Genomic DNA, 13164 nt, shown 5'->3' with positions numbered 1-13164 from the left:
GGGTGGGGGGCGGTTCCCTGACCCCACAGCCCTGACATGCCCCTCAGGACTGGCCTAAGTGTCTGCTGAGTCTCCATGTGCGGTGACTTCCCCTCATCAAAGTCGATTTTCTAGGGCCACCAGGTGTCTCACTGGGAATCCTCTCTCAGACATCCCTTTTGCTATCTCACAGACCCTGGGGGTCAGGAGTCCAGGCCTCACCGGCTGCTGTTCAAGTGTCGGCCCAGGCATGTCCTCACTTGGAGCCCAGGGTCCTTGGCCAGGCCCATTTAGGCTGGAGGTGGGACTCAGGTCCCTGGGGCTGTGGGGCTGACCCCTCAGCTCCTGGGAGCTACTGACTGTCCCCTGCTTCTGCTCGTCCCACCAGGGGATGGAGATGCCTTTCCTTCCATTCCTTCTGCGCTCTGCAGATTTATGACCTCATCTGTGACACTGGAACCTTTCTCTGAGCTCTTTCCTTCTTTTTAGTGATTCCATTTGTAATGTCCTCACTGGAATTCTAGAAGTCATCCCAGGGCCTCCTGAGATGCTCGGGGCCTGCCCTGTGGGAAAACAGCAGAGGGATGGGGGGGCTAGGCCAGGCTCACCCTGACTTGAGCCCACTGTCCTGTCACCAGCTCTGCCGTATTCCTTGCTTGGGGCACCTCTCCTAGAGGCACCTGGCCTTGAAGCTGAGACTCCTTACCCATTCCCCACCTTGGGAGGTCTCCCTAAGGCCCCAGGCACTACCCCTGCCTGCCCATGTCAGGGTGGGTCTGTGGTGGCCCCCTTGGCCCTCCCACAGCCGTGTGCAACCCCTGCAGAGGCCCGCAGCTCCGGGCCAGTGCCCTGTCCATGGGCTGCTCAGCCTAGTGCTGCCGGGGTGAGGCCTCCCGGGGCTATGCTGCTCTGCAGTCCATTCCTTACGAGCTGTTTGTCTTTTCAGTGTAGTTTGAGGGAAAGGAGGGACAAAGCCTCTACTCAACTTGCCCAGACCTGCCCTATTTTTAGGAAAAACAGGCGGACTGCAGGTAATGTCAAGGATGAAGCTTTGTCACCTCAGCACAGGGGGCAAGAGGCAGACATCCATACCCGCGGCTGCAGGTCCATCTTCGGTCTGCACACAGGCTGCGGAGTGCTCTGGCCAGCAGCCCAGAGGCGGGCAGTGCAGTCATGAGGGCAGCAGGCTTGTCTCCCCACAACAGCTCTGAGGCCTCGTCTTGGACGGCGCTCCACACCTTCCACCTTGGGACGGTCACAACAGCCTGGCAGGGGATGCGCACACCCTGCGGTCCCCATTGGTTCCTGTCCCCTGCGGGAGGTGTCTGAGGCCGGACGGACTCCACAGTGTCACAGTGGCAGTGACGTGTGTGGGAGTTGGGATGTTCCGGGTCCACGCCTCCATCCCTTTTCCCGTGTGGCAGCTGCCGCCCCACCGCCCTGGCCTCAATCCCATCGGTGCCCTTTCCCATCCTGGACAGATGTCCTAACTCCCTAGTGCCCTTTCCCAGATTTAAATGAGATGATGGTGCCTTATCTGGAGGTTCATTCTCTGGTTCAGAGTCTGGTGACCTCTGCTGCCCCTTTCTGGTTTCAGACCTTGAGGATGGAACCCAGAATGAGGAGGAGCAGATGAGTGGGCACAAACCCCGGAGGAGGTGGAGCCCAGGGGGTCCTGGGGCAAAGCCTGGGAACTTGCTGGTCGTGCAGAAGCAGTGGTGGTTCCCGAGGGTGGGCCAGACTGCCACCCAGGACCAGGCCCGTCCCAGGGAGGAGATGGGCCATCAACACGAGCCCAGAAGCAAAGCCAGCGCCACCATGAGCCTGGTGACCCACCAGGAGGAGTGAGCAGGCAGGAGCCCCATCGCTGGGACAGGCTGGAGGGCCCCTCAGCACCCAGCAGGTGTGGGGAGGCCCAGCTGGGCCAGTGAGCGCTCTGCCCGGGCAGCGGGCGCCGAGGCCTGGGAGCGCGGACTGGGGGGATGCCAGCCAGCGCCGGGGCGCTTCTGGCCGCAGGTCGGATGTGCTGAGGCACCACCAGAGGATCCGCCCAGGCGAGAGGCCCTTCGCAGGTGCGGATGCGCCAGGCCTTCAGGGCCGTGCGGGGCTTCTTACGCCCCTGGCCGGGAGGGCCGTTCCGCTGCGCACCCTGAGCTCCGGCTCGCGGTGTCCCCGGTCAGGCTGCCTGCGCGCCGCCCACCCCGACCCTGTCCAGCCTTCGCGCCCCTCCCCTCCTTGGGGGGGCCTAACGACCTTGCTGTGAGAGGACACACAGGGAAACGAAGGACGCAGGGCAGCCGGTACGAGTCCCAACCAGCACCTGCGGCCTGATGGTGGACAGCCATCCGTGTGCGTTGGTCTTACATTTGTAAAGGGTTACTTTTTAAAAAGGTTAATAGGTGGTAACTGACCCTCTCCAAAAATAGTGTGCTCGGGCCCCTGGCTCTTAATCCCAGATGCATTCTCGTCCATTTTGTCCATTTACAGGAATGGCTGAAGGTACCGCACCTGCGAGCCGGGGCTTGGGGCAGGGGGCAGCGGCTGGGCAGCGCGAGGTCAGGCCTGGGTGCTGGGAATGTTGCCTGGGGAAGAGCAGCCCTCCCAGAATACCTGCACTGTTCCCCTGAGATGCGGAGGAAAACCCCGATTTTTATTCTTTAAATGCTTTAATTTTTAGGAATGTTTTGTAATTTTTATGATTTGTTGCAAATAATTCAGTATGAGGCAGGCATGTGCCCCAAAGTGTTTACTGACACAGCTGGCAGTGAAAAAGATGACGCAAGAAGTGGCGGGTGGGCTGGCAGGTGCACACTCTGGGATTGTGGGAGAGGCCCCAGGGGGGCCCGGGGCCTGGGGCTGCAGCCCTCTGCCCTGGGGGAGGGCTGCCCTGTCCTGTGAGCAGGGCGCACATGGTGCACTCAGCCACCCTTCACCCACTGGGGGACCTGAAGGCTGTGGTCTGCATTCTGCCCATCCCTCTTCATTCTGAAGCTATTTCTGGTCTGTTCTGGCGATGAGGGGTTTCAAACTGCCGGGGCCCCATTCCTTCCGGCCCTGGGCTGACCACCTCTGTGGCCTTGCTCTCCCAACTCCTCCCCCAAACTGTAGCAGAACCGTACACCCCAGTTCTCATGAGCCCCGCCATGCCGAAGACTTGCTCTTGGGCAGTAATGGGAACCTGGCAGAGCCAGCGGTGTTCCAGTGATGCTCTGTCCACCTGGCCCTGAATGAGGGAGGCCCAGGGGTGACAGCCCAGCAGCCAGCAGTGAACATGGGCTTCTGTATTTCCAGCCAAGGGGATTTGGTGCTTGCCTATTAGCGCGGTGTGACCTGGCTTATCCTGCCAGAGTGCTGGGTGTCGGCCCCCCTTTCCTGTGGCTAGCTCCCTCCTCTGGAGACCCAGATCTCATGGTGATTGACCCAGGAAGGGGCTATCGAAGGTGGGTGTAGCTGGGGCTTCTGCTCTCTGCAACACTCATGAGGACTGAATTCTTGGAGGGACAGACAGACCATGAGCATGGTTAGGGCCATGGCCAGTCACTAGGAGTTGGGCCTCCTCCCCTTACCGCCTGCCCAGCCTGTCTGGTCCCCAGAAGCTTCCCAGCGAGTCTGGACACTTGCTGGCTCTCTGAGGCCTGGGGCCTGAGCTCCTGAAGTTGAGTGGATCCTCAGCACCGTGTGGGCAGCAGGCGGACCTGGAAGGACCAAGGGAACCCAAGGAGTCCAGGCGTTGTCTCTTGTCATCACTCCACCTCTCATCTCTGCAGGGCCTCACGTGGCCTCGGGCTCCAGCTGCTGACTGGCCTTCCCCGGGTCTACAGCCATCTTAGCCCAGGACTGCAGAGGACAGGAACCTCCCCAGTTTTTCTGTGAAAACCCCTAGAGAGACTGGTCACAGGCCCATCCTGGGGGGTGGCAATAGGGAGGGTTCCAGAGTGATCTAGGGGCATATCGAGAGAAAAGCACCCCCAGAAGGAAGGAGCACTGTGACCAGGACGCATGAGAGGAGGGCCCCCCAGCAGAAGTGAAGAGCAGGCCCTTCAGGTAACCCTGGGCCTGCTGGGGAAAAGCTCTGTTTGGTGAGTGGGCTGAGAACGGGGGGAACACCAGAGAAAGGCTTTCTAGAAGGAGCTCTTACAAAGAGACATTGTCAGAGAGCAGGGGCTCTCTGGGCTCTAGGGCTTCTGGAAGCACATTAGAATGAGGTGGTTGAGGAGGGACTTCTCATTGACAGGAGAATGCCTAGGACATGGAGGGGCAACTGAGTTGGGGCTGGGGACATGCCCCTTAGCCCAGCCCCATGGCATGTGTCTGGCAGGTGCTGCAAAGGTTTCTCAGCAGTGATAAACATGAGAGCACCCATCTGTGGAGAAGCCCAAGGACTCCGCCTGTAGGAGCACCCGTACCCCAACCCACATGTCCAAACCACAGGACTCCCATCCTTAGGGGCCAAACCCTGCTGACAACCATGGGACTTTGGGAGCAGATGCTTCCCCATTGAGCCCTCCGGGGAGACCAGCAGACACCCTGGCTGCGACCCAAGGGAGACCCTAAGAACAGGACCAGTCCAGGTTGTGCCCAGGCTCAAGGCCCAAAGGAACCACGAGATCATAATCCCAGCTTGCTTCAAACCCCTAAGGGTGTGGTCACCGTGCATCAGTGGCCAGGGAAACGTGAAGTGGGGTTGTCCCAGAAGCTGAGAGGAGAAAGTGCCTTAAGGGGGGCCAGGAGAGGGGATTTCTTCGCTGCCTTAAGCTTGTGAAGGGGGATCCACATGCTGGGGACCAGTGGCCAGGCCCGGCCTGGGGCCGGTTTTCTCTAGCTCTCCTCCAAGGGGAAGCTTCCTGACCCTGACCCCCGCTGTCCCTTACCTGGGCCTGCCTCCTTACCCCATGGCGCGCCCCCTTCTCCACTGGCACCGCTGCCTGCCTCCATTCGTTCCCCAGTCAGCTCGGCCACCGAACCCACTGACTCTCCTAACCTCATCCCTGGAGCTGGCTGGAGGCGATGGAGTCCAGGCGGGGATGGCTAGGAGGCCCCTGGGGGCGGTGGCACCGCACTGCCGCGACAGGGAACCGCATTGCGGATAGGCCGGAGGGGATGGGGGTGGGGGCCGGCCTCCAGGGCAATTGAGCACACAGTCCTCCGACGGCCTAGAGCGTCGACCGGAAGTGCGCGCAGCGGACGTGGGGGGCGGTGCTTCCGGCGGCGGTGTGGTGGTAGGTAAGTGGGGCTCGCGGGGTGGTCCTGGGCGCTCCCTGGGTTTGGGAAAGACGACCACAGCCTGTGGACAGCAACCCCACCCCGCCCAGTGTGACACCCTGGGACAGGGTCCCCTCCTCCTGGCCAGTGTGACGCCCCGGGACAGGCCCACACGTGCCACTGTGACAGCTACCAGGGGTCACGTCATTCCCAGCTGCTGGCATTTGTTAACCTTCCCTGTTCTTTACTTGAAATTAGATTTCCAAGGTTTCTTCTATAAACAAGTAGGATGTGAAATATCCAGTAGGTAAAATCTGCAAACATCCCTGATTCAGTGTCGGATAGATTTCCCAAGTGCAATCCTAGTCCGACTCTTGAGGCCTCCCTGCATTGCGGCATTCGCTGCCAGCCTAGTGGTGTTCATCCTCCTTCCAGCTGTGTGAGTACCTGTCCCCTCATCTTGCTCATAAGGGGCTACCGTTTTTAAGTATTTTCTACTTGTAGAGTAAAAAAAAAATTTTTTATTACGTTTAGCTGCAGTGGAGTGGGACAAATGTGGGGCTGATACTTAAAGTGCATTGGCCACCTGCTTGCTTTTGCAGGTTGCCCGTATGTGACTTACCCATTTTTCATGCTTCCCCATTAGTACCCACTGATCTTCAGATATTAAGGACGTGAATATTTATATTGCAGACAGTCCCACTTCCCTTATCTGCTTGTGTTTTGTACTAAATTTTATGTAGTTAAATCTCTCAGACTTTACCTTTGGTGTTAAGCTTAGCAAAATCACTCCTCAATCCAAAGTTGCGCCATTCAAATAATTTTTTCTTATTTTGGGGGGGGTTCTTACTTTTATATTCAAATCTTGATAATTATTAAGAAAACTTTAAAATCCATAGATCTTTCTGCAGACATTGGGGACTGATTGAAGGTGCCGGGCTTGCCCATCGCAGGCGAGACCACAGCAGGCAGCTGGCAGGTGCTGCCCCACCCAGCTTTGCTGTGAGTCTGCGGGGCAGAGGGAAAGCAGTAAGCACGGCCCCAAGTTCCCAGAATACTGCTTCTGGGCGTCTGTTTAGTCAGGACCTTCATCTCTAGTGACAAACAAGGTCAGTAGGTGACATGGCTCCTTCAGTGTCCCCCAGGGGCAGCCCTGACCCTCTCCTCTAAAGGCATTCTGACCTCACCTCCAGCCTCCCTGCCATCCTCCCCCCTTTTCTTCTCTTTTACCCAAGGTGTCCCCTCCTGGTGTTTCTGCAGGGTTTCAGCAAGGAGGACCCCCGGGCCTGAGTCCCCAGGACGCCACAGAGAGAGCTGCCCTGATGGATGCATGCCCAGGTGAGCACCAGGCTTACAGGACCTGGGAGAGGCCCCGCAGGGTCAGGCAGGTGAAAACAGCCTAGGAAGTGGGGCTCCCTGGGTCTGGGCGCCCAGCCACCAAGGGACTGTGGCTGGGCCGGGCAGCCTCGCCTGCCCGCTTCCTTTCCCACACTGTCTGTCATTCCTCTGTGCTCCTGCACGCGGCACTCTCTCTGTGTGGCCTCCACCTGGAGACTTCTGAGAATGAGAATATTCATTCTTGGCATTGGTTCCCCAGGGCCCAGCAGTGGTGGCTGGCATGGGTTCAGAGTTGGCTGGCCTCCTGGCTGTCAGCTCCTCTTTAGGCTCCAGGCCCCTCCTTTGTGAGGATTTAAAGCCACGCCTGAGGGGTGTCCAAGCTGACCCTTGTTGTTTCTGTTATGACAGTGCAGTGCCGTCAGTGCAGACAGCAATGCCATCTTATTTTAGCAAGGAAATGAGGGCCGACGCAAGCCTTTTCACGGTCATATTGTGATGTTTCTTGTCCAGTATTGGGAGCCTGCGTAAAATATAACCATGGCTGCCCAGAACATACCTGCACACACACCCCCAGCACACCTGTCATCTCTTCTCCCTGGAAGTCAGAGAACCCCTGTGTCACGTGACTCAGCTACCCTGTGTCCACGCATAACCTCATCCTGTCATGGTGCTGCCCTTAAGCCCGGGACTCCCAGGTTGGGCCTCCTACATTGTCTGGCCAGATCTGGTCTATGTGGGGTTCCTCACTATCCTGCAACTTTGGACTAAATGATTTTAGCAAACATCAACACATGCAAAGTGGAAAAAAAGAAACAGGTTACTCACAATCAAACCACCCACCCTCTTCCATGAGATGAATGGCCTGGAGGTAGGAATGGTGAGAGCGAGGTCAGTGGTGACCTGTGGAGCTCACAGTGTTGCTGGATGGCCAGCAGCACTGACATGGAACTGAGGTCTTGGGTAGAAGGCCTCTCAGCCTTGGCACTGTGGGCATCAAGATGGGAGGATCCTGTGTGGGTTGTCCTGGGCACTGCAGGCAGTGAGCAGTTGCCTGGCCTCCACCTGCTGGGCGCTGGGAGCAGCCCTTCTAGGTATGACAACAGATGCTTGCAGACAGAGCAGTAGAGAACAAGCACCCCATGTTTGCAGCTCTTCGGGGTTCCCTGAGAAGTTTTCACTGCGACGACCCCAGGGGTTGCCGCTGTGCCTGGGGATTGCCCTGGGAGGCAAGCAGCTTACAGGACCTGTGGCTGACCAGGGGACTAGAAAGCACATGTGACCTCGTCCTCCTGTCGTGAATGGCTCTTCATATCCAGTACCCATGAGTCGCTTTCTTGAACTTCCATGTCTGCCAAACCACAAGCCTACGGCTGGGCCCCCAGAGGGCCTGTTTCTTAGCGCCCTGCCTGGACCCCCTCCCGCCGGCCATGGCTCAGTCCCACAGCTCCTGTTAGGGAATCAGTGGAATGCTGTGGGCAGTACCTGCCCTGGAGTAGCATCATCCTCAGCATGGCCCACGTGGGTACCTGTTGCATCAGCAGTCAAAGTACTGGGAGGCCACAGCTGAGAATTCACGGCTGCCATTCAGCTGCTTAGGTTATGGCCTGTGGGCACAAAGGCTTCACTTAACTCGGCTGATGTACTTTCTGGGGGCCCTGCCCTGCTGAGTCACCTCCCCAGCTGCTCCCTGCAGCACCCGCCACCCTGTGGGCTGCAGTAAGTGCCTGGCATTGTGACACCCCAGTAGACGCAGCTCTTGTGTGAGCGAGCCAGCAGGGCCTGGCTTCAGGAGCTGCCTTACTGCTTCACAGGCAGGCAGCAGGGGCTGGGGGCTCTTGGCCTGGCCAGGACTCCATCCTGTCACTGCTGCGCTCTCTGGGTACTGATTTCTGTCTGAGAAAGGATTCTCCTGCACAGGGCAGAGGCTCTGTCAGTGTGATGGGCTGAGGGGGTTATCCTGGGGAGTCTAGGGTGGGAGCAGGAATCTGGGACCAGGTCGGGTGCTTCCTAGTGCCTCTGTCCCAGTTTATTCCACTTTGCTTTCTAGGCCATGATGGCAGCACAAGGGAGCACGTGCAGCCAGGCTCCTGTCTCTGCGCCCCAGGGAGGGCAGACAGAAGCAGGAGAGCCCCTCTGGAGCCCCAGGGGGCACTGAGAGCCCTCTCCCAGCCCTGCCCGTTCCCACAACCCCAGATGTGAGGGAGTGAGAGGAAGCGATGCGGGAACTGGACAGGCAAATGGCAGGTGTCCACCACCACATTGCTGTTGTTTCTGTCATTCCTGCAGATGGCTGAGCCCCACTCGGGCTCACATGCCACTGTGGCCTGTTCAGCTGGGTTTCTTATGCCTCATGGCACGTCTCTGATTCTTCCCTTCCAGCTTCCTCAGCACAGGTGCCAGATGGTGGCCAGGCTTCCGGCAGTGCAGCTCCAGCCGCCAAATGTGGGGCTCGGAGCACAGGGTCAGCACCAGAGCAGGAGACTTCAGAAGTGGGGTGCAGTGGGGAGTGTGCACCAGGGCTGCCCCAGGCACGGGGACTTCTGGACCGTCGTGGGACTGAGGACACTAGAGAGAAGCCCAGGGTTTCCCCTCGGGGACCAGTAATTTACAAGGAAACTGGAGGGCAGGGGGTCCGGGAGCACCCTGTGTGCGGGTCAGAGGCCACCCTGCACAGCGGCTCCCTAGCAGACCGGGGGGTGCCCTGGAAAGGGCGGCCTTACCAGTGCAGCAGCTGCGACAGGAGCTTCAAGTGCTACTCAGATGTGGTGAAACACCAGAGCATGCACTCGGGGGGGAAGCCCTACGAATGCAGCGACTGCGGGAAGGCCTTCATCCACAGCTCGCACGTCGTCAGGCACCAGCGGACTCACCACGGGGAGAGGCCGTATGTGTGCGGGGAGTGTGGGAAGGCCTTCAGCCAGAGCTTCAACCTCGTCAGACACCAGAGGACGCACACAGGAGAGAAACCGTACGCGTGCACCGAGTGCGGCAAGGCCTTCAGCCAGAGGTCGGATGCTGCCAAGCACCAGCGGGTGCACACCGGGGAGAGGCTGTATGGGTGCGGGGAGTGTGGGAAGGCCTTCGTCCACAGCTCCAATGTTGTTCGGCACCGGAGGACCCACCACGGGGAGAATCCCTACGTGTGTGGGGAGTGCGGCAAGGCCTTCAGCCAGAGCTCCAACCTCATCCAGCACCAGCGGGTCCACACGGGCGAGCGGCCCTATGCATGCGGCGAATGCGGCCGCGCCTTCAGCCGCAGCTCCTTCCTGAGGGAGCACCGGCGCATCCACACAGGCGAGAAGCCCCACCAGTGCGGCCACTGCGGCCGCGCCTTCCGGGCGCTGTCAGGCTTCTTCCGGCACCAGAGGGTCCACACCGGGGAGAAGCCTTTCCACTGCAGCAAGTGCGGCCGAGCCTTCCGCCTGAGCTTTCATCTGATTCAGCACCGGCGGGTTCACGGCGATGAGTGAGCCTGCAGGCGAGTGTGAACCCTGGAGGTTCAGCTTTCTGCCTGCGTGGACGCCCCCAGTGTTTGTGCCGCCCTGCCCAGCAGTCAGAGGAGACAGGAGTCCTGGGGAAGGCAAGCTTCTTAGACGGGAAGCCGGTAGCTCTGATGGTGGCACACATGTCCAGGTTAATTGCATAGTACTTTTTTCCTGACATACAACTTGCATGTGGTAAAATGCATAGATCTTAAGTATGGGTTTTATGAGTTCTGACAGACATAACCTGTTTGGACCTTTATAACCACCACTCTATCAAAGTAGAGGATTCCCAGCACTTGGAAAGTCCTGTGTCCCTTCCAGTCAGCCCTCATCCGCGGGCTGCTTATGACCTTGTGTCCATCACTATAGTTTGGCTTGTTCTAGAACCTTACGTAAGTACAACAGTATGACACACTGCACTCTTGCGTGTCTGACCTCCTTCCCTCTGCTTGATGTTGCTGAGATTGATCCACATACCAGTGGTTCTGGTTCATTCCCGCAGAACTTCCTAAAGGCAAGAGTCACTGCCTACCTTGTATCAAAGCTGTACTTTGTGTCTGTGTCTCCCCACCAAAGTGTAGCTCCTTGTAGCCAGAACGTGTTAGTACAGCCGGCACAGAAGAGGCACTGCACCAGAGAGGAAGTAAATACGGGGGGCACTGTGAAAGGCAGGCGCAGAGGCAGCACAGGCTTGGCTGGGCGGGGGGGGACACTGATCCACTTGTCTTCACGCCACCTCAGAGCACACAGCGTGCGGAATTCAGCCTCGTGACGGTAGTACAAGCGGGAAGTCTGAGGTATTTGTACTTTGAACGAACCATCCTTGAGCACTGAGCTGTCCCAGCTCAATGGCAGTCCTGTTGGGAACATGGCCACCATCCGTCTGCGCCCAAGGGCTCTGCAGGTGAGAGGCGACAGCTGAGTAAGCAGTGCCCAGTGGAAGTCATGATAGGAGGGGATACAGGCGAGGAGCACAGGAGGCCTGGGGCTGGCGGAGGCAGGCTGTGCTCCCGGGAAGGCGTGTCCGGGATGGCTCCCAAAAGACTTAGTCAGCGGGCAGATTCGCTGTGTACAAAGCACAGGTCAGAGTGCACCAGGGGAATGTGAGAGTGTAAGAAATGTGCTATGGGACCTTGTGATCTGTGGCTGGAGACAGAAGACAAAAACTAATATAAAATAACAGTCTGAGTGGCTGCGCCCTTTATGATCTCGTTTCACGTCCCAGTGGGGTGGCGCTCTACGTCTGTGTGCATGTCACTTGCCAGATAGGAAGAAGAGCTGTGTCGGTTGGGGAAGCGTCTTGGTGCATGTCACATGGCTCTGCGGCACGAGTCAGGTGAGGTGACCTCAGGTCTCTGAGAGCTCATGGTGACCAGGGCAGGGCTGAGCAGTCAGTGGCCCTGAGTCACGCGCCACATCTGTCCCAGCTGGCCACGGTTTGGTGCTGTGCAATAGCAGTTGTCTGCTGTAGTTTTAACTACCAGCAGTGAGTTATTCTGGGCCCTGCAGCTGGCAGGGACCCCAAGGCAGCAGTTCTAGGGCTCTGGATGTCACCTGTTTAAGATGTGCACTTAGGCTAGAGGCTGCAGCCTGTAAGGGCAGCGTCCTCTAAGCTTAGAGCCAGTGGTGCCACAGCGACTGGGCTGCTGACTGGGGCCAGTGGTGAGGTGGGGACAGTCCGGGACTCCCATGCTGCACCAAGACCTCAGGCGGAAGGGCCCCGGGATCACCGTGCCTCCCGGTAGAGCAGAGCAGTTGCTGCTTGCTGCTCATGAACTGCAACGATTATCTTACAGAAGCAGGAACACAGGCCCAGTTCAACGAGAGCCCAGAAAACACCACCACAAAGAACAGCTGCCGAACTGCTGGCCGATGCAGCAGGTGGTCCAGTGTGGCGTTCAGACAGCACTAGGCACGAGAGAGCGAGACCATTGGGCATGAGGAGGAGAGTTTTTAAACAACTGTTAGAAATGAAATATATAGTTACTGACATAGAACCCCAAATGCCCAGGTTAAATAGCAGATGAGGCAGGGCTGCAGGAAACTTGGGTATAGTGGGAGACATGCCCAAAGGCATCCGGCATACTCCCCAGGCCAAGGACACAGACACAGACAGAAAATGTAAAGAGATGTGTAAACAGAAGAAGGTCTGGCTTGGATCTCATAGTTCCAGGAGAGGAGACAGACCTGCAGGGTCACCCTGTGGATATGCATGCATATTCCAGCTTGAGCCTCCTGGTCCCCCTCCAACAGGGCCAAGGCTCTGAGTTTCTTCAGGTTGAGAGCTGCTGGCGACGGGGGCAGCCATGGTGCAGTCAGCCTGGCGCTTTCTTAAAATGTTACCTACCAGGTGACCCGGCAGTTCCACTCCTAGGTGTGTGGCCATGAGAACTGAACACACAGACTCACCCGCGTGTTCACAGCAGCTTTACTCACAAAAGCCACGAAGTGGAAACGCATGGATCAACAAAACAAGGTCTGTCCACATTGGGGAGGTCGAGCAGCAGAAAGGCAGGAAGCCGACATGGGCCACAGCTCCAGTGAGCCTCCAGGACAGAGAAAAGGCGGGCAGACACATGAGCCCACAAACCAAGGGGCCCTCAGAACCCGGTTGGTTTCTGAGCTGGTGGAAATGTCCAGAAGGCGATGGCTAAGGGCAGCACAGCTCTGTGAATGTACAAACCTCTCACTGCCCGTGAAGCCAGTGAGCTCAATGTCACCAACACACATCTCAACCCAGCCTCTAAAAGGAAGCGCTCCAGTGGCCCGGGAGCTCAGGGACAGGGAGCACAAGGCTGCAAAGCCTCTGCCCACTAGACCAGGCCACCTTTCTCAGACACTCGTGTACTGCCTCCCCTTTGTGCACAAATAATATGCAGACAGTCCCCAACATATGATGGTCTGAATTAAGATTTTTCAACTTTATGATGGTATGAAAGCTAAATGCATTCAGTGGAAACTACTTGCAGTTTTGAATTTGGATCCCTTTCCAGCAGTGACACACAGTGTGATCCTCTCTGATGCTGGGTGGGGAGCAAGCACAGCTTCCAGGCAGTCACACAGTCACGAGGGTCAGCACCAACACACTGACAACCACCTGTCCCCGTGCAGCCATCTGTCCCCATACAACCACTGTTTTTCATTTTCAGTACAGTGTTCA

The 13164-nt window shown here is 57.8% G+C and overlaps 1 protein-coding gene across 1 annotated transcript; it reads left to right on the top strand.

Annotated features, from left to right (window-relative positions):
• Window positions 1–1361: 1361 nt before the first annotated feature.
• On the top strand, window positions 1362–12963 carry ZNF696 (zinc finger protein 696). Its single transcript, XM_073220588.1, has 7 exons — window positions 1362–1437; window positions 1577–1823; window positions 1996–2051; window positions 5104–5202; window positions 6442–6519; window positions 8899–11340; window positions 11801–12963. Exons 1-6 carry the CDS (start codon window positions 1362–1364, stop codon window positions 9987–9989), a joined length of 1647 nt encoding a protein of 548 aa, XP_073076689.1. The 3' UTR covers window positions 9990–11340; window positions 11801–12963.
• Window positions 12964–13164: the final 201 nt, after the last annotated feature.

This window comes from Manis javanica, chromosome 2 (assembly GCF_040802235.1).
Source record: "Manis javanica isolate MJ-LG chromosome 2, MJ_LKY, whole genome shotgun sequence".
Taxonomy (NCBI): Eukaryota; Metazoa; Chordata; class Mammalia; order Pholidota; family Manidae; genus Manis; species Manis javanica.
The sequence above is the reverse complement of the archived record's forward strand: the minus strand, read 5'-3'. Positions and strand labels throughout refer to the sequence as shown.

Excerpts from the sequence above, each read along its gene's own strand:
- ZNF696 (XM_073220588.1), top strand. The coding sequence starts at position 1,362 with ATGTTCCGGGTCCACGCCTCCATCCCTTTTCCCGTGTGGCAGCTGCCG. Across the intron at positions 1,438-1,576 it reads CCCTGGCCTCAATCCCATCG|ACCTTGAGGATGGAACCCAG; the intron begins GTGCCCTTTCCC and ends TTCTGGTTTCAG. Across the intron at positions 1,824-1,995 it reads CTGGTGACCCACCAGGAGGA|GTCGGATGTGCTGAGGCACC; the intron begins GTGAGCAGGCAG and ends TTCTGGCCGCAG.